The sequence below is a fragment of the Erythrolamprus reginae genome, chromosome 1 (genome assembly GCF_031021105.1).
Source record: "Erythrolamprus reginae isolate rEryReg1 chromosome 1, rEryReg1.hap1, whole genome shotgun sequence".
NCBI classification, from domain to species: Eukaryota; Metazoa; Chordata; class Lepidosauria; order Squamata; family Dipsadidae; genus Erythrolamprus; species Erythrolamprus reginae.
The window spans coordinates 83,332,662-83,353,621 of record NC_091950.1 but is presented as its reverse complement, the minus strand read 5'-3'; the positions used below and the strand labels follow the sequence as shown (position 1 = coordinate 83,353,621).

Sequence of the window (20,960 nt, the reverse complement as noted above, 5' to 3'; positions counted from 1 at the left end):
CCCCTAATCATGTTTGTTGCTCTTCTCTGCACTCTTTCTAGAGTCTCAACATTCTTTTCGCATTTGTTCAACTGTCTTATCAAAAAGATAAAATATTTAGAAATATTTATATTTCTATAGCTTCCCGACTCTGTATATGAATCAGGACAATGGCCATCATCAATAGCAATAATAGCCACCCAAGAATAATCAACAATATTATAGCAGACTGTGAAATGGCATATGTTACATTCTCAGACTGAAGCACATAGGCTTCAGTCAGGTCCTCCATTCTGGAGGGAAAATTGTCTAGAATGTCTGCTAGCTCCGTATTAAAGGGGTGGCTGCCAGACAGAGCATTTGCTGGGCTGTACACAGTTGCCAAATAAAGATATGATATTTTGAAGCCACTTCTGTCTGCCTCTTCCATTCAGCCTATCTAATGGCATATGTGTAGAGTTTCAATTGACAAAGATATCACAGTGCTGTCTTTGATACTGTCGCCATCATTGACTATCTGGGATATATTGGGAAGCCTTCCAAATTCTAGAATTCCTCATTTGGCCCTGGTGGTCCATACCTGGACATACAATTTGGCTTCGTGAAGAATGTAGAGAGATTCTATGTTTTTAAAAGTTTCTTTTCTTTCTTTCTTTCTTTCTTTCTTTCTTTCTTTCTTTCTTTCTTCCTTCCTTCCTTTCTTTCTATCTGTCTTCCTTCCTTCCTTCCTTCCTTCCGTCTTTCTTTCATTCTTTTATCTTTTTTAAAATAGTTTTTATTTACATTTAAAATAAAAAAGATGACATATATACAAAAATAGACAAAACAAAACAATACAAATAATTTCCTCAACACTGTCAGACTTTCTACTAAATCTGCACTTCTATTCTACTAGTTTTTCTCATCATTCCTATCACCCATTTCCTCCCATGTTGACTGTATGACTGTAACTTGTTGCTTATATCCTAAGATTTTTATTAATATTGCTTCTCTGTTGCTTATTTGACCCCTATGACAATCATTAAATGTTGTACCACATGATTCTTGACAAATGTATATTTTATTTTATGTACGCTGAGAGCATATGCACCAAGACAAATTCCTTGTGTGTCCAATCACACTTGGCCAATAAAAATTCTATTCTATTCTATTCTATTCTATTCTACAATACCATACAACTGCACTACATAACCTCTAAGAATAATAAAACAACTTATACCGTTATAAGTGTCTTTCAATTAGTGAATCAAATAAAATGGAAATGCCTTAATGCCACGCGGAAGCCCTTTCTATGCATTTTTAATAAATGTGCTGGTATAGATAAAGGCCACGCTTTTAGTTACAGCCCTGCTCTTCCTTTCTCCCAGCAGACTGGAGTAGAAGGGATTTACAAGAACTTTGCTCGTTTTCTTCTTATATGACTTTCTTCTCCATTGGATAAGTTCATAAAAAACCCTCCATGGTCCCTTTTAGTTCTATCCATTCCTAATTAAAAAAAAACACTTGAGTTTTTTCTTGCAAGCTCTGTGGGCATTTCCCATCTCTATGGAAGCCTCTTTGTTTCTGAAAAAAATAAATGAGACCTTCCTTCTTTATTTCTTTAGACAGATGAAAGGAAAACCACAGAGAGGAAGTGGTCTGGCGAAGATAACCATCCGAAGACTGCGCACCTCAGAAAGGTGAGGGTTGAGCCCCACATTCAGTTTTGTTTACTCTCATACACATATGCATTATAAACAGGATTTATTTAAAAAGCATCTTATTTGGGGGTTTCTTGATTCTCAGCTACACAACCATGAATTCAACCAAAATGTTTCTGTTTTGATGTACTGGTGGAAGGTAAATTGAAGGTCACAACAGTAGTGGAATTTACTTATCTTTGCTACCAGTTTTTGAATGGGAATGGGCGCAATGGTTCTGCACATGTGCAGAAGATTCTTTGATGACATCCAGGTGGGTGGGTGGAGCCTCCTGCTGCCATTGCTACCAGTTCGCCGTACCATGTCGAACCGGTAGTAACCGGTGATAATTTTTCTTTTCTACATGTGAACACCTGAATGTGAAAGTGTTCACTTGTTTTTCAGTTTGCCCATTTTATTTCACTTCTGTTGTTGTGCCACTGAAGTTTTCACTTTATAAATCATGTGTAATTGTGGCCAGTATCAGATCAGACAGCGAATAGATAAACCAGTATTTCTCAACCTGACTTCAATTTCCAGAATTTCCTAGGCCAGTGTTTTTCAACCAGTGTGCCGTGGCACACTAGTGTGCCGTGAGACATGGTCAGGTGTGCCGCGAAGCTCAGCAAGAGAGAGAGAGAGAGAAAGCAAGAGAGAGAGAGAGAGAAAGCAAGAGAGAGAGAAGGCAAGAGAGAAAGAGAGAGAGAGAGAAAGAAAGCAAGAGAGAAAGAGAGAGAAAGCAAGAGAGAGAGAAGGCAAGAGAGAAAGAGAGAAAGAAAGCAAGAGAGAGAGAGAAAGAAAGCAAGAGAGAGAGAAGGCAAGAGAGAAAGAGAGAGAGAGAAAAAGAAAGCAAGAGAGAAAGAGAGAGAAAGCAAGAGAGAGAGAAGGCAAGAGAGAAAGAGAGAGAGAGAAAGAAAGCAAGAGAGAGAGAGAAAGAAAGCAAGAGAGAGAGAAGGCAAGAGAGAAAGAGAGAGAAAGCAAGAGAGAGAGAAGGCAAGAGAGAAAGAGAGAGAGAGAAAGAAAGCAAGAGAGAGAGAGAAAGCAAGCAAGAGAGAGAGAAGGCAAGAGAGAGAAAGAAAGCAAGAGAGAAAGAGAGAGAAAGCAAGAGAGAGAGAAGGCAAGAGAGAAAGAGAGAGAGAGAAAGAAAGCAAGAGAGAGAGAGAAAGAAAGCAAGAGAGAGAAGGCAAGAGAGAAAGAGAGAGAGAGAAAGAAAGCAAGAGAGAAAGAGAGAGAAAGCAAGAGAGAGAGAAGGCAAGAGAGAAAGAGAGAGAGAGAAAGAAAGCAAGAGAGAGAGAGAAAGAAAGCAAGAGAGAGAAGGCAAGAGAGAAAGAGAGAGAGAGAGAAAGAAAGAAAGAGAGAAAGAGAGAGAAAGCAAGAGAGAAAGAAAGCAAGAGAGAGGGAAAGAAAGCAAGAGAGAAAGAGAGAGAGAGAGAGAAAGAAAGAAAGAGAGAAAGAGAAAGAGAAAGAGAGAAAGCAAGAGAAAGAGAGGCAGAGAAGGAGGGAGAGATAGAAAGAGAGCAAAAAAGAGAGGAAGAAAGAGAGAAAGAAAGAGGTGTGGACAGAGAGGGGAAGGAAGGAAGAGAGAGAAAGAGGGAGAGAAATAGAGCGAAAGGGAGGAAGAGAGAGAGAGATAAAAAAATTTGTCCAAACTTTTTTTAGCCCCCCCACTCCCCCCCGGTCAATGTGCCCCATGATTTTGTATATGTATAAAATGTGCCGCAGCTCAAAAAAGGTTGAAAATCACTGCCCTAGACAACCTATTGCCTACTGGCTGGGGAATTCTGGAAGTTGACGCCCAAGCATCTGAAAGTTACCAAGAAACACTGAGATAGTCCATCCATTAGTTTACATCCAGTTAGATTTGATTATGAGATATTGTTTTTGATGGGCAAATGACAGTTTACAGAATTATCATCATCATCTCCCCCAGGCTTATAGGGTTGTATGTATGGTATGCTTGTGTTGTATGGTTTTTTAAAATGATGGAGTTTTAGGTGCTTTCTTTTAAATATTAAGATTTGTTACATTATCACATTGTTATTATTGTTGTTGTGAGCCGCCCTGAGTCTGCGGAGAAGGGCGGCATACAAATGTAATAAATTATTATTATTACTATTACTATTATTATTTTTGCTTAGGCATGTCATATTGTATCATTTTATCCTGACAAAACTATAAGGCAGGTTGAGCTGAGAATGACTGTCCCAAAGTTATGCGATAAATTTTTATCATTGAAGGTAGGCTTGAATCTGAACCTCCCCTGTCCTATTCCATTAACTTTCTTTACTCTGGCAGCTTAATTGACAGGTAGTCAATTAATGAGTTGGACAGTACTGCACAGCCTGTCAAACCTCATTGATGTCAAGGTGACTACATTTGTCAATCTGAAATGTTCATGTTATGGATTTTAACATTTCCATTTTATATGTTTAAAAAAACCCACCTTTAAAAAAAACTCATTAGTATTGATTAAGGCATTGGGCTATAAACTGGGAGAGTTTGAATTCTAGCCATGCCTTAGTCACAAACCAGCTGGGTGATCTTGAGCCAGTCACTTTCTCTCAGCCCTAAGAAGGAGGCAATGGCAAACTACAGATCTTGCCAAAAAACCCATACTTAATCAGGCAGTTTCCTAGAATTGGAACAAATGGACAGAAGGGGGAAAAGCATTTATATACGTTCATATACACCCACATCCAACGAATGAAATAACAAATGATGCATTCGTTCTATTTCCTACAAAAAAAGAGGCACAAATGAAACCGGTGTAGTTAGTAATTACACATAATAATTATGCTAGTGAGAAATGAATGAGAAGAAAAATCTATAGTCTAAGTCAGGGGTAGGCAAAGTTGGCTCTTCTATGACTTGTGAACTTCAATTCCCAGAATTTCTGAGCCAATCATACTAAGTCAGGAATTCTGGGAGTTGAAGTCCACATGTCATGGAAGAGCCAACTTTGCCTACCCCTGGTCTAAGTGATTGTGATAGAATTCAGCCTAGACTGAGATGGCTTCTGAGCATATTACAGGTCTGCTCATGGTTTCTTTCACCACATCAGTTCTCGTCACAATGCCATTCAGTACAAGTCCACTAGAGGGTGCAAAAGGCACAGTATGGCCATCAATAAGGTATCCTTAGCTGAGTGTCACAGGTCACTTATTTATTTGTCAAGCATGTACAAGGTAGTAGTATTGGTATAAATATAAACATTAGCAAAGTAGGTACAGGTAAATTAGGCAGTAGGACAGGGACAGTGGGCACATTAGTGTTCCCCTTTAAGACCTATTAGGAATGGGGTGACTGTAGATAGTCTAAGTTTAAGGATTTTTTGGGGTTGGGGGAAGAACCTACTTGGTTTTTTAAAAAAAAAAATTTTTTATTGGTTTTTATAGGTTTACATAAAACAAACATATAACAGTGCACTGTGCATGTGCCCATCACCTAACAAGACTCACCCCCCATCACCCCCACCACCCCTATAAGAGGATTCAAAAAAAATTTTTTTTAACTTATTTATCTATCTATTGATCCTTGGCTCTATCTTGAACAAATATTACTGAAAGAGTGATTGTAATTTATTTTTCATATTTACATCACAGATTCTACTTAACATATACAGTGATCCCCCGATCATTGCGAGGGTTCCGTTCCAGGACCCCTAGCAATGATCGGGTTTTAGCGAAGTAGTGCTGCGGAAGTAAAAACACCATCTGCGCATGCGCAGATGGTGTTTTTACTTCCGTAGCGCTAGCGAGGAGCCGAAGATTGGGGGCCGCGCGGCTGTTTTAAAACGTCGCCGCCGGCATGGGGGGCTTGCCAGCACCCCCCGGACCCCCAACCCGGGTTTGGGGGGCTGCTAGGAAGCCCCCCATGCTGGCGGCGACGTTTTAAAACAGCCGCGAGGCTTGCCAACTGAGTCCCGAAGACAAACGTCAAAGGCGAATTTGTCTTCGGGACGCATTGGGAAGCCGCGCGGCTGTTTTAAAACGTCGCCGCCAGCATGGGGGGGCTTGCCAGCACCCCCCGGACCCCCAACCCGGCGAACGAATGGCGGGTGGCCGGGCGAAGGGCGGGCTCGCTGCTCGCCCGGCCACCCGGGTTCGTTTGGCTTCGGGACATGCCGGCGGCGACGTTTTAAAACAGCTGCGCGGTTTACCAACTGAGTCCCGAAGTCAAAGGCGAACTTCAGGACTCAGTTGGTAAACCGCGCGGCAGCGAGTGAACGGCGGGTGGCCGGGCGAAGGGCGGGCGAGCCGGGCGAACGGCGGGCGAACGGCGGGTGGCCGGGCGAACGGCGGGCGAGCCAGGCGAACGGCGGGCAAACGGCGGGTGGCCGGGCGAACGGCGGGCGAGCGGCGAACGGCGGGTGGCCGGGTGAACGGCGGGCGAGCGGGTGCTGGGGGGGGGCTTCGCCCTCCTGCCAGCAAGAGGGGGAAGACCCAGGGAAGCCGCCCAGCAGCTGATCTGCCCGGCGCCATCTACGCATGCGTGCCCATAGAAAAAAAGGGCGCGCATGCGCAGATGGTGTTTTTACTTCCGGGTTCAAAAATCGCCATATAGCCGTTTCGCAATGATCGGGAGCGCAATACCCGGGGGATTACTGTAGTCTTTTACCTTGTTCCATCGCACCATCAGCTTCTCCAATTTATTCTTATCAAAATTATTTAATCTTATTTCCATAATTTCAAAATGTATGTGATCCACCATATACCAGTACCAATTTTGTAGTGTCCATTTTGTAGAATCTTTCCATCCTAATACCATCACCGCTTGAGCACTTTCCAATGCTGCGGTTTTAATTTCCTTAAATTCTCCTAGTTCTCTATATTTGATTAAAATTGCTATTTCTTTTGTAATAGTCCAGTTAATGTTTAACATTTTATTAATTTCATTCTGGACTACATTCCAGAATTTCTGAATTTCTGCACACTCCCAGATCACATCACCTACTTGTGATGTTTGCCAAATCTCTTTAACTTAACCACGCTGCAGCCAAGATGTGCCAGGCAGGGAAGGATCCACTTCATTTGCCTGAGATTGGAAAGGTTTGATTCACCGTGCTATTTGAAGGACCACAAAAGGCTCATCTGTGAGATTTTGTGCAGGCTGAGACTCTTTGTACAACTAGCAGAACAGCTTTCCTAATGCCATCAAACCATGCAAACCAGGGGTGTCAAACTATTTCACCGAGGGCCGCATCAGGGTTGTGCTTGACCTTGGGGGCTGGAGGTGAGTGTGACCAGGGTGTGCGTGGCCAGATTGATATCAGTCAAGTCAGGCTGCCTGAGGCGGCCCGAGTGCTCTGCCAGTGAGATCAGGCTCCCAAGCTCCGTTTTAACCGGCAGAGACACTGCAACCCAGTCTTTCACTATTTCCAGACCACAGCACCCTGCAGACCGGATCTGACCCATGAGCCTTGAGTTTGACACCCCTGATGCAAACCATTCCTTCTCACAGCTCTCTCTCTCTCTCTCTTTCTCTCTCTCTCTCATCTGTCTGTCTGTCTGTCTGTCTGTCTGTCTGTCTGTCTGTCTGTCTATCTATCTATCTATCTATCTATCATCTATCTATCTATCTATCATCTATCTATCTATCTATCTATCTATCTTCTATCTATCTATCTATCTATCATCTATCTATCTATCTATCTATCTATCATCTATCTATCTATCTATCTATCTATTATCTATCTATCTATCATCTATCTATCTATCTATCTATCTATCTATCATCTATCTGTCTGTCTGTCTGTCTGTCTGTCTGTCTGTCTGTCTGTCTGTCTATCTATCTATCATCTATCTATCTATCATCTATCTATCTATCTATCTATCTATCTATCTATCTATCTATCTATCTATCTATCTATCTATCTATCTATCTATCTAATTTATATGCTGCCCCTCTCCAGGGACTCGGGTCGGCTTATAGCATATAAAAAACAATACAAAGTATCCTAAACCCAATTTTTAAAACTAAGCAAACTAATTTGAAACCCCAATTTATTAAAAAAAAACAGTCACTCTCAGTCTTAACAACCAAACAAACATTCAATTCATCGGCACAATGTCTAATGTCCCCAAGCCTGTCGGCACAAGTGAGTCTTCAAACTCTTGTGGGAGGCAAGGAGGGTGGGGGAGGTATGAATCTCTGGGGGGACTTGATTCCAGAAGATTGGAGCCCCCACAGAGAAGGCTCTTTCCCTAGGCTCCGCCAAGCGACATTGTCTAGTTCAGAGGTCCCCAACCTTTTTTACACCAGGGACCGGCTTTAAGTTAAACCAGTTTTCCACGGCCCGGTGGGGGGGGGGGCTTTGGTCATATGGGGGTGGGGTTATGGAGGGGTGGAGCTTAGTGACGCAGCAGGTTTGGGGGGGGGGAGGAGAAGCAGCTCGGGGAAGGAGAGACAGAGGTGTCCCAAAGACACTGCAAGGGGTGTATGTGTGTGTGTGTGAGAGAGAGAGATCAGGGACAGGCAAAAAGCCAGCGAGTAAAGAGCGGCCAGAATCGTGGGACTCCTCTCTCTCATGAGTGAGGGGAAAAAACCCAAAACAGGAAACACCACCATCTTTACTGCGGGCAAACGACGCCCCTGACCTGCCCTGCATAACTCACCAGGGGCCGCGACGAACAGCCGTTCCGTTGCCCTCGCTTCCATTTCCTCCTCAGGAGGACGCGCTCGCGACAGAGCCGCGAGGGATTCGCGGAGTCTTCCTCTGCCGAATGCGCTTCTCGGGGGAGCGGCGCACCTTCATCCATCGCGCCCCCCCGCCGCTGCCCGCCTCTAGCCCGCCCAGCGGGAGGCGAAGCACTGGGGTGGGGGGGCTGTCAGGACACCCCCCACCCCAGCACTTTGAATCCCGCCGGCCAAGAGCACTCGGGTAGTAGCTTCTGCTGGATACGGGCGATGGGCGGGACGAGCGGCGCCGAAGCCAGTGGCTGTGGCAGCTGCTGCAAGAGGCTTCTGCGCCGCTCTGTCCCACTCATCGCCCATATCCAGCAGATAGGCTTTGAATTTTTGGCTGGGGGAGGAGAAGTAGGACCTTCCTAACTCCCCCCCCCCAGCCAAAATCACAAAGCCAGGCAGCCCCCAGCCGCCAAAGGAGCCTCCTGATTCTCCCCGCCCTGTGGAGAAGTGTGGAGGGCTGCGTCACCGCCCGACGCCCCACCCCGTCCTGCATGTTCTCTGCCGGGAGGGCAGCGGCGCCGCGGACCGGCTGAAAACCCCCAACGGCCCGGTCCTGGTCCGCGGACCGGCGGTTGGGGACCTCTGGTCTAGTTGACGGGACCTGGAGGACCTGGCTGGTTGCTGGGACTCATGCAACAGAAGGCAGTCCCATAAGTCTGGTCCGATGTCATGTAGGGCTTTGTAGGCTTTATAGCTATGATAAGTTGCTTTCTTGGATCTGGCAAGCCGGGGTCGACTCAACAAAGAAAACCGGATTCAGCACGCAAGGTCTATGGCCTATGAACCCAGAGGGAGAGCCTGCCTCCTTTGAGCCAAGCAATGCTCTTAATTAACTGAGCAGAAATTGAATCAGCCTCCCTTTCCTAGAGATGGTGACTCATTAAGCCAGCACAGATGTGCTCCTTTGCCTGTCCCAGCAGAAGACAAAGGAGTACAATGAAGCTGGTTAATTTCACTCCCTTATGGCCTAGCAGGCACAGCTGTGGCCAAGCTGAGCTTGAAAGATAAACAACTCCTTTCCTGACAGTGATACTCTCCGGTTCCCATCATTGTCAGAGGCCTCCTTCCAGTAAACAGACAGATTATAACAGAGTTGGAAGGGACCTTGCAGGCAGTGAAAGGCTGCAAAATTTTTACTGCCACACTGTGGGTGTGGTTTATTTTGCGGGTGTGGCTTGATGGTCATGTGACTGGGTAGGAGTGGCTTGCGGGTCATGTGACCAGGTGGGAGTGGCTTGAATGATCATCATTGTTCAAGTGAACTGTTATTGCCGCACAATGCCTTTTTATCTCAGCTGTGAGCAGAGTGAGGGCTTCGCAGGGGGAAAAAGACCGCAGCCCAAACTGCTTCGGCGTGGCGCAGCTCTCCTGGCTTTGGGAGGTGACTGCATGAGGCTGGAGGGGAGTCGGGCAGGCGAGAGGGAAGCTCGTCTGAGGCCAGGAAGGAGGAAAGAGGAAAAAAGCGAGGAGCACACAACAGCAGCAGCAGGGAAAAAAAGGAGAGATGAGCTGAGACCAGTTTCCGGTCACAATTCAAAGTATTGGTTATGACCTATAAAGCCCTTCATGGCACCGGACCAGATTATCTCAGGGACCGCCTTCTGCTGCACGAATCCCAGCGACCAGTTAGGTCCCACAGAGTGGGTCTTCTACGGGTCCCGTCAACTAAACAATGTCGTTTGGCGGGACCCAGGGGAAGAGCCTTCTCTGTGGCAGCCCCGACCCTCTGGAACCAACTCCCCCCAGACATTAGAATTGCTCCCACCCTCCTTGCCTTTCGTAAGCTTCTTAAAACCCACCTCTGCCACCAGGCATGGGGGAATTAAGATATTCTTTCCCTCTAGGCCTTTACAATTTTATGCATGGTATGTCTGTATGTATGTTTGGTTTTACAATAGGGGTTTTTAACTGTTTATATTGGATTGTCATATGATGTTTACTACTGTTGTTAGCCGCCCCGAGTCTACGGAGAGGGGCGGCATACAAATCCAATCCAATCAAAATCAAATCAAATCAACTCAATCCAGGAAGTTACTGCCGCCGATCAGCTGGAGCTGCGCATCAGCTTCATTTCTGCCGGTGGAACTGCGTTCCACCCGGTCCTGCCTGCTGCCCACCCTGGGCACAGCTTTTCATTTTTCAATGAAAAGTTACAGCAGTGCAGTTCAAATATAAATACAAAGAAAATGGAAACCATCAGAAATGGTTGCAATTGTCACAATTTAAAGGAAATGTTTCCTAATCCTTGACCTATTGTGGGAAGGGAGCACTTTATTCTATTATCCCCAGCACTAAAAACAGTGGTTCTCAACTTGGGGGTCCTTTGGGGGGGGGGTGTCGAACGACCGTTTCACAGGGGTTGCCTAAGACCATGGAAAAAGACAAATTTCCCATGGTGTTAGGAGTTAAAGCTTCTATTCTGGTGCCTTGGAACATATTTTTACAATCTGACCAATCAGGTGTTTACAGTGGGGGTGTCCCTCTGACCTTCTTGCCCATCAGCTTAAAGCTCTGTTGGGAGAATTGGCACCAGACTTATGGTTGGGAGTCACCACAACATGAGGAACTCTATTAAGGTATCACGGCATTAGAAAGATTGAGAACCACTGACTTAAAGCAAGGGTGTCAAACTTGCATCATCATGGCAACATCATGTGACATATTGGGAACCCTCCCCCTTCACTAAACCGGGCGTGGACGTGGCCAGTGTGTGATGCATCCGGTCCATGAGCTGTGAGTTTGACAGCCCTGACTTGGAGTGACATGGGACCGAGTGTCTTTTGTATTATTTTATCAGATATTTTTTTATCTTGCCTTATTTGTTTGTTTGTTTAGTCAAGTACTCGTACATATCGATAGTATAGATAGATATAACGCTGTTTATGTACCTGATACTAATAAGAGAGAAAGATTAGGACAGGGGACGGAAGGCATGATGGTGCATTTATGCACGCCCCTTACTGACCTCTTAGGAATCTGGTGAGGTCAACAGTGGATAGTCTAAGGGGAAAGTTTTTGGGAGTTAGGTGACAAAACTACAGAGTCAGGTAGTGAGTTCCAGGCATATGTATGTAATATGTAACCCAAGTTGACAAACATAGCTAATGTCTTTTTCAGCCTCCTCTCAAAGTGGCTTTTTCAAAAAGCAACTGGACTTTGTTTTTTTTCCCTTGAGGAAGACAAGGCAAGAAATTTCTTCAGTTCTGAACTTTCAGAGCTGAAGCTTCAATAAGAACTTAAGAAGCTTCTGCAAGAAAAAAACCAACCAAAACAAAACCCAGCTGCCTTTTGAAAAAGTACATTGGAGATGTTGTGGTTAGCTCTGGCCCAGCTCCTGCCCCAAGGAATGTGCAGGTGGATGTGGGGGAGACATCCATATGCTGCAGGCCTGTTTTGCTCCCGACGGAATCTGCCGATGAAGCTTCCTCTGACCAAGGAAGCATGAGTGACAGGGAAGAGGGGAGTTTGGCAGAGAGCCCAGGAGGAGATCAATCATCTATATCATCCTTGGATTCTGAACAAGAATTAATGACACATCCACGCATGCGTAGAGGGATGCATAGGAGACAACAACTGAAGGATTATTACAAGAGAAAATGAGGCCACCTGTGGTTGGATGGGGCTCCCGTAATTAGGGCTGCTGCTATAAATAGCAGCGTGTGGGTTTAGCCGTTGTGAAAGAGTTTCTGATCGCAGATCTTCAGGAATCGTGTGTTGCTGTTTTCTGGACTTTGTTGATTTTTCACGCCTTTCAAACCACAGCAGAGCAACGTGTGTTTGTGTGTGTGTGTGTGTCTTACTTCGTTGAAGGAAGAAGGGGTGTGATTCCCCGGTTGTTTTGGGACGAGTGCTCTTTACAATACAAAAAGAGTGCTTAGTTTATTTTGACTTTTGTGATAAAAGACATTGTTTTGAATTTTCAAATGTGTGTGTGTCTGCAATTTGTACCCTTGAATTTTCGGGAGGCTCCTACCAGAGAGCCCGGCAGAACAGGAGAGAACCATGAACCTGGCTGACTGACACTCTTCTTGTCTCCTCCTTTTGTTGGGAATCCAAAAGGGAATAACCTGTGCCAAGAAATATTACTAAAGCATAAGTATAATTCAACTATGGATTTTCCATAGGATGGCTAGCAACAAGGGGTTTTTTTCCCTTGAAGAATGGCCACGAGTGCCTACAAAATGAACCCTTTTAATCTAGCTTGGTCAAGTTACTGCCTGAGTTTGTAGCCATTAAGACAGAAAAGTCCCTTGTGCTGCTTCATGGGGTTTTTTTCAGACTGCAAATCTCCAAACTGACTCTTCCCAGGTGGGTCTTCATACCCAAAATATTCCTCTGCAACGAAAATTTGACCCTATGCTATAAATACACCTCTTATTTCTCATGCTGCTTGCTTACTCCCTAAACTCCCAAGTCTGATAGGTAAGACATTGTAGATTATGAGAAACAATAAGGAAGCAGACAGAAATCAAGGTGCCAGAGGGAGTCTTATTATAAACTTATCTTGGGGCTTGTAAAGCCAGTGTTTTTCCCCCCAATAGTTCAAAAGGAGCTCTTAAACTTCTTCCTTCCCACCTACACCTGGCTCAGTTGTCAGGCACTGCTCTGTCTTTTTGGTACCGAAGTGAAGCCTTCTAGTTCCTTTCCCCTTGGCCCACCCACACAGGTGAGTTTCCTTGGAAACAGGTTTCCTGGTCTTTAATTTTCCTCCCTTTTTATTTTGATCTGCAATGAAATAGAAGGAGATTAATTCTTGTTTGGAGGAAAAGTGGGGGTGGCAACTTTGAAGGAGAAAGAGATGGGTTATTGAATTACCCCCACGGGAAAATAATGTTGTATTTGGCTCTCTACTGGATATTCTTGACTTGGTGGAGAAGAAAATCGCTGGTTGGCCCCAACCCCTGGATCACAGCAAATTCTTGCTGTGTTGATGTTTTTTTCTTCAGATACATTCTTTTTCTTTGTTTTGAGTTGCATTTTTTTACCTTTTGATGTTGTTAAAGTCTTTAAACATTTCAGCAAAACTAGCTGAAGGCCAGCTATTACAACAATAAATCACAAGGCACTGGAGGCTGGCAAATAATTGTCTCTTCGAGGAACATTGCCCTGGCTTGTGTACTTGTGTTCTTGATGGTGTTTAGTACACAGGGCCAGCTGAGCTCCCCACAGTGGAAGAAGTTGGCTGTGTGCATTTAAGAATAGTATGGAATAGAATTTTTATTGGCCAAGTGTGATTGGACACACAAGGAATTTGTCTTGGTGCAAATGCTCTCAGCGTACATAAAAAAAAAGATACATTTGTCAAGAATAATTTATTTTTATTTAATTTATTTATTTATTTTGTCCCATACACAATAATACACAATGAAGGTTATAGAGGATATAGTAGAGAAGAAATACGAGATATAGGAGAGACTATAGGATGGGATGGAAGGCACTCTAGTGCGCTTATGTACGCCCCTTACTGACCTCTTAGGAATCTGGAGAGATCAACCGTGGATAGTCTAAGGGTAAAATGTTGGGGGGTTAGGGGATGACACTACAGAGTCCGGTAATGAGTTCCACACTTTGACAACCTGATTACTAAAGTGATATTTTTTATAGTCAAGTTTGGAGCGGTTAATATTAAGCTTGAATCTGTTGTGTGCTCTTGTGTTGTTGTGGTTGAAGCGGAAGTAGTCTTTGACAGGCAGGACATTGCAGCATATGATCTTGTGGGCAATATTTAGATCATGTTTAAGGCGTCGTAGTTCTAAGCTTTCAAGACCCAGGATTGTAAGTCTAATTTCGTAGGGTGTTCTGTTTCGAGTGGAGGAATGAAGGGATCTTCTTGTGCAGTATCTTTGAACATTTTCAAAGGTGTTAATGTCTGTGATGCGATATGGGTTCCAAACAGGTGAGCTGTTACAACACTTAATGACTGTCATAGGGGTCAAATAATCAATGAAGAAACAATCACTATTAATAAAAATATTAGGAGTGCCATAGAATAGCTAGATGTGTGTGAAGTTCCTGGTTCAAATGGCATCACTGAGGCTAAAGTATCTGGCTGAAAGTATTTTTTTCCGAAAGGTTTGGGAAATCTACTTTAATTACCCCTGTCCTTGGATGTGTCATGTGCAAGATCTGAAACATTTCCAAAGTAGACCCAGACATTTAGACTTTTAAGTTTACCATTTTGATATCATAAGAAGTGTTTCTAGTTTTGTACATGTGCATTTTGGAAGTGCAAGTTAACTCCCACTTATATAATACTTTGAATAGTCATCATAGATAACTCAGGCAACAAAACTATTTTTTTCTCATTACTTTAGGATACGGTTTTCCAATTTGAAAATGTTCAGATATGACGCAGTATATTATAGATATGCTAAAATTCCCATCTTTACCAATTCCTTTGAGAGATGAGGATTGTAATGCAATATAAGTCTTCGGAGAGGGGCGGCATACAAATCTAAATAATAAATAAATAAATAAATAAATAAATAAATAAATAAATAAATAAATGATAGATAGATAGATAGATAGATAGATAGATAGATAGATAAATAATTGAATGTCACCAGGATAGGAAAGGTAGGCTAGGCTCCTAATTTTGAAAAACCATGAAACATATTTCTCTACCTTAGAGCCTCCCTATGATGAATTCTCAGTGAGTTAAGTAACTATTACTACTCAGTGATCCAATTTGGGAATTAAAAAGCATTTATTGAATTCATCCAAACAGTGAATTTAATTGCGATTAGAAACTATAAAAAGGAAACTCTCTCAGTGTGTCTCTTAAAATTATTTTTTTAAATGTTTGCTTTTTAACTACATTTTTGTTTGAAGAAAGACTAGGGAATCATACAGAAAGTACTGCAGAGGTCATCTAATCCAGTGTTTCCCAACCTTGGCAATTTGAAGATATCTGGACTTCAACTCCCAGAATTCCCCAGTCAGCATTCGCTGGCTGGAGAATTCTGGGAGTTGAAGTCCAAATACAGTGATACCTTGTCTTACAAACTTAATTGGTTCCGGGACAAGGTTCTTAAGGTGAAAAGTTTGTAAGATGAAACAATGTTTCCCATAGGAATCAATGGAAAAGCGATTAATGCGTGCAAGCCCAAAATTCACCCCTTTTGCCAGCTGAAGCGCCCGTTTTTGTGCTGCTGGGATACCCTCCATGGGAAACCCCACCTCCGGACTTCTGTGTTTTTGCGATGCTGCGATTTCACTGAGGCTCCCCTCGCTGGGAAACCCCACCTCTGGACTTCCGTTGCCAGCGAAGCGCCCATTTTTGTGCTACTGGGATTCCCCTGCAGCATCACAAAAACATGGAAGTCCGGAGGTGGGATTTCCCATGGAGGGGAGCCTCAGGAGAATCCCAGCAGTGCAAAAATGGGCACTTTGCTGGCAACGGAAGTCCGGAGGTGGGGCATCCCAGTGGCGGCGGTGGGTTTGTAAGGTGAAAATAGTTTGTAAGAAGAGGCAAAAAAATCTTAAACCCCGGGTTTGTATCTCGAAAAGTTTGTATGACGAGGCGTTTGTAAGACAAGGTATCACTGTATCTTCAAGTTGCCAAGATTGGGAAACACTGATCTAATCCAACCTTCTGCTAAGTTTATTGATAAGCTGACTACATATCTAACAAAACGCAATTGGTGTCTGAATGTTAAGGTATATGACAATTTGAAATGACCCTATCCTATCTGACTTCTCTACCTGCTTGTGTATTTTATAACAGCAGCAGTTCCTAAATTATATTGTCTTGGCATGTCCATGAAATATACTTCATATTGCAATGATCTTTTATAAAACCATTACTATTTATTTGCTGAGCACTCAATGTTCCTCATTTTAAGAATTTTGTCTTATTTTCAAATGGCCCTGTTCTAAAAATTGAGGATAAAGGGGGGAAAAGATCAACAGAAGACAAACTGAATGATGCTCAGTTCGACAAACTGACTTCTTTGATTAGAGAAAGGACAATGTTTACTTTTATCGGTTACTGGAATCCCCTGACAGACTTTTTGCATAAAAATGAACAAAATGAAAAGCAGATTTTGATGATTAAAAAGGATAAATTTTAGAAAGAATAACTTTAGAAAGAAAAGTTCAAATATAATTGTAATTATAACTGATGTGAAGATATTAAGAATCTGCTTCTTTGTATTTTTCTCTTTTTATCTACTTCTACTTATTTTCTTATTGCACTTTTTATATTTTTCTTTTATTTCTTTTATTTTTCTTCCCTTTTCTCTCTTCTGTCTTAGTTTCTGTTTGTACTCTGTTTCCCGTCAAATAAGACATCCCCTGATAATAAGCCCAATCGGGTTTTTGAGTAATAAGGTCAAGTGCTTATTTTGGGGTTCCAATATATATATATATATATTTGTTTTCGTAGATTTTCACGGGTACATGTATGTAGATTGTTCTGAGTTTGGGTTTTGCCCTGTGTAATATTTTGCATGTCTATGCAACATTTCGGTGAAATCACATTCACCATCATCAGGCGGAAGTTGTAAGCTTCGTGCTGCTGTAGATATAGTTTGTTTGCAACTGCCATTTGTTCCTTATAAATAGTGGCGGGGGTGGAGATTTGGTTTGAATGTAGCAAGTAGATTGGGTGGCTATGTTTTAATGATTTGATTGGTTGGTGGAATCACATTTAGTTGAAGGATTGACATGGTGCTGATTATGATATGTTTCTTTGTTTAAGGCTGGTTTCCAAATTTCTGGTAGGCAGGACGTGTCATCACATTTATTCATGCTGAGGGGGTGTTTTTCTATCTCTATGGCTTCCATGATTATTCTTTTATATACGTGTTCTGTTTTGGAAAGTAATTTAGTTTTTTCAAAGTCAATTTCATGTCCTGTTTTTTTTAATGTGCTGGACAAGGGAAGTTTTTTCTTCTTTTTTGACTGCATTTTTATGTTCTGCAATGAGCTTCTTAACCTCTAGGCCACAGGATCTGATCCCTTAAGCATTGTACCAGGGAGGGGCTATATGTTTTTTTTTTAAATAAATGTTACCAAGGTTGAGAAACACAGAACTAGAGAATGCCTTACTGGGGGAGACCATTCAAAACTGATATGAAAAGGATCCAAATCTAGCATTGCCTATTTATTGGCAAGCATTCCCTTTCTTTTCCTTTCACTTTGTATAGCTAGATTGCTATATAAATAAGTGAGTGAGTGAGTGAGTGAGTGAGTGAGTGAATGAGTGAGGGAAGGAGGGATGGAGGGAGGAAAGAGGGAAGGAAGAAATTACATTTCAGTCAGGGGACCTTATTCTATGTATCATGGAGGTTAAAGTTTGGAGTTACAGTGAGAAAGCTCAGGTTCAAGTCCTTATTCAACTATGGAGTTCTTTGTGTAATCATTTTCATTTTCTCTTACCTCAGCCTTACCACAGGGCTTCTTTGATGATAAAACTGGGGAAAATTTCCACATGCTACATGGATGACTCAATAGAAAGGTGTATACATGCAAAAAGTACAGTAATACCTTGTCTTACGAACTTAATTGGTTCCAGGACAAGGTTCGTAAGGTGAAACGTTTGTAAGATGAAACAATGTTTCCCATAGGAATCAATGGAAAAGCGATTAATGTGTGCAAGCCCAAAATTCACCCCTTTTGCCAGCCGAAGTGCCTGTTTTTGCGCTGCTGGGGTTTCCCTGAGGCTTCCCTCTCTGGGAAACCCCACCTCTGGACTTCCATTGCCAGCGAAGCACCCATTTTTGCGCTGCTGGGATTCTCCTGCAGCATCGCAAAAACGTGGAAGTCGGGAATGGGGTTTCCCAATGAGGGGAGCCTTCGCCTGGCAATGGAAGTCTGGAGGCGGGGGCATCCCAGCGGTGGCAGTGGGTTCATAAGGTGAAAATAGTTTGGAAGAAGAGGCAAAAAATCTTAAACCCCGGGTTCGTATCTCAAAAAGTTTGTATGACGAGGAATTCGTAAGATGAGGTATCACTGTACTTAAAAATTCCTAGTACTACTAAAAATTATTCCAATAAACTACTCTTACACATTGTATTTGTCACATCCAGGGAATGCTTTCATATTAATTAGTCATTCTTTTTTCCCCCTATTAGGAAAGCGAGAATTCCCCTCAGAAGAGCCCAGTAGAGAAAAACTGCAGCCTGACTGGGAGAGAACGGTCAGAGTACATGCAATGGAAGAAAGAACGGGATCAGATTGATCTTGAGCGACTCACCCGCCACAAGAATGCAAAGGGTGAATGGCGACGGGCTTGGGATGTAGAGAAAACCAAGGGCATGTAGGTTATCTTCATGATATCTCACTTTATGGCACAGGTCCTGGAGATCTGAAGGACCACCTATCTCCAACTGTTTCTGCTTGTCTAGGATGTTCTGGTAGAATGGATGTGCTCCATGTCTGCTCTATTAAGTGTTGGCATTTTATAGGACCAAGAAAGCATGCCTTGATTGATTGATTGATTGATTGATTGATTGATTGTTTGCTTGCTTGTTTATTTATTTATTTATTTATTTATTTATTTATTCTAATACACAATGAGGGTTTTAGTGGGTATATATCTATATACACATAGTAAAATACATGAAGAAGGTTATAGAGGAGATACTCATAGTAAAATATATCTAAGAAAGAATAGAAAAGAAGATATAGTAATAGAACGTATCAATGAAAGAATAGAAGAAGAGATATAGGAATGGAAGAAAGGTATAGGAGATATAGGAGAGCAATAGGAGAGGGGACGGAAGGCACTCTAGTGCACTTGTACTCGCCCCTTACTGACCTCTTAGGAATCTGAAGAGGTCAACTGTACATAATCTAAGGGTAAAGTGTTGGGGGTTTGGGGATGACACTATGGAATCCGGTAATGAGTTCCACGCTTCGACAACTCGGTTACTGAAGTCATATTTTTTACAGTCAAGTTTGGAGCGGTTAATATTAAGTTTAAATCTGTTGTGTGCTCTTGTGTTGTTGTGGTTGAAGCTGAAGTAGTCGCCGACAGGCAGGACGTTGCAGCATATGATCTTGTGGGCAATACTTAGATCATATTTAAGGCGTCTTAGTTCTAAACTTTCTAGGCCCAGGATTGAAAGTCTAGTCTCGTAGGGTTCTCTGTCATGGAACAGTATACCCAGAAAGAGGGACTGTGGAAGTAGCAAAATCGCACACAGAGCTGTAGGTAAAACCTCGCCGAAACACAGGCGCAATTTTGCTATCTTCACAGGTGCAGCAGCAAAATCGCACTGGTCCCGCAAGAACTTATGAGTCGTGGTGGCAAGCGCAATTTAGTGTTCTGGCTCGTAGCCCACCGCTGATACTGCTCAAAAAAATAAAGGGAACACTCAAATAACACATCCTAGATCTGAATGAATGAATACTTTGTTCTGTACAAAGTTGAATGTGCACAACAGCATAGTGAAATTGATTGTCAATCAGTGTTGCTTCCTAAGTGGACAGTTTGATGTCACAGAAGTTTGATTTACTTGGAGTAATATTGTGTTGTTTAAGTGTTCCCTTTATTTTTTTGAGCAGTGTATAATAGAATGAGGAAAAGGATATTTCAGCATATTTAGAAACAAGGTGTTGTATTTTCTATACAATTTGTAAATCTCTCTGGTTCTCTTATTAAGAAACATTTCTCTCCAATGCAAACAATGAATTTTTGGTATATAGATTATGGCAAACTAGAAATCATAACAGTAAGGGGTTTTCCTAAGCAATTATTACTTATGGAGGCTAAATAAAATTGATTGGAATAGTTCACAACAATCTGCACAGAACATTGTATTATGAAACTCGTCTTAATTCAGATCATCACAGTCCTGTAATGCCATTGCCATAGATCAGTGTTTCCCAACCTTGGCAACTTGAAGATATTTGGACTTCAACTCCCAGAATTCCCCAGCCAGCAAATGCTGGCTGGGGAATTCTGGGAGATGAAGTCCAAATATCTTCAAGTTGCCAAGGTTGGGAAACACTGCCATAGATGACTTTGAAATACTTTGAAAATATCATCCTGTCAAAGTTCAGATTGACATATGAAGTATATTTTTACTTTTCAGGTTTGAGGATATAAGGGATGGAAAAACAGTTTTGGACTGTCCACAGAATAAAAAAGGTTAGCAAAATGACTTGAGTTGAGTACTGATTTAAATATATTGAAATCATAAACATTTCACTTCTTGAATGTCTACTTTGTTTGCTGTCTAATCTTTGGCTACTGTCTGTGTAGTTCTGATTCTACTTTTTAAAAAGTCCTGTTGTTTTAATGTAATGAATTGTCATGTTTAATATTTTTATATGAATTAAAACTCACAAAATGTCCAAAATAAAGAGTAGAAGGCAACGATGGGACATGCCCCAATTCTGAATGCAGTTATGCCTATATGTGGTTTTGCAGAAAATAAATATAAGAGAAACTTTAAGATTTCTTAAATTTTAAGAATTTAAGAGAATCTTAAACCAGTGTTTATTACAGTTTAAAGACCTGAATAACTTTAATTTTGGAATTTAGTAATGTATCCAGTGTTTTAGAAAATAAAGTAGCATCAGATGGAATCTCCTATTTCCGTGTTGTCTTAGAATACAAAAACCCTGATTTCCAAAGAGATATTGCAGCTTTGCACTTTGGTTGCT

General features: G+C 42.3%; 1 protein-coding gene across 1 annotated transcript in view; it reads left to right on the top strand.

Annotated features, from left to right (window-relative positions):
- CCDC9B (coiled-coil domain containing 9B) overlaps positions 1–20,960 on the top strand; it is a 73,291-nt gene that overhangs the window by 32,603 nt on the left and 19,728 nt on the right. Inside the window, exons 6-8 of the mRNA XM_070740470.1 lie at positions 1,584–1,658; positions 18,422–18,606; positions 20,387–20,442. Coding sequence (XP_070596571.1) covers positions 1,584–1,658; positions 18,422–18,606; positions 20,387–20,442 — 316 coding nt within the window. The remainder of the gene's footprint in view (positions 1–1,583; positions 1,659–18,421; positions 18,607–20,386; positions 20,443–20,960) is intronic.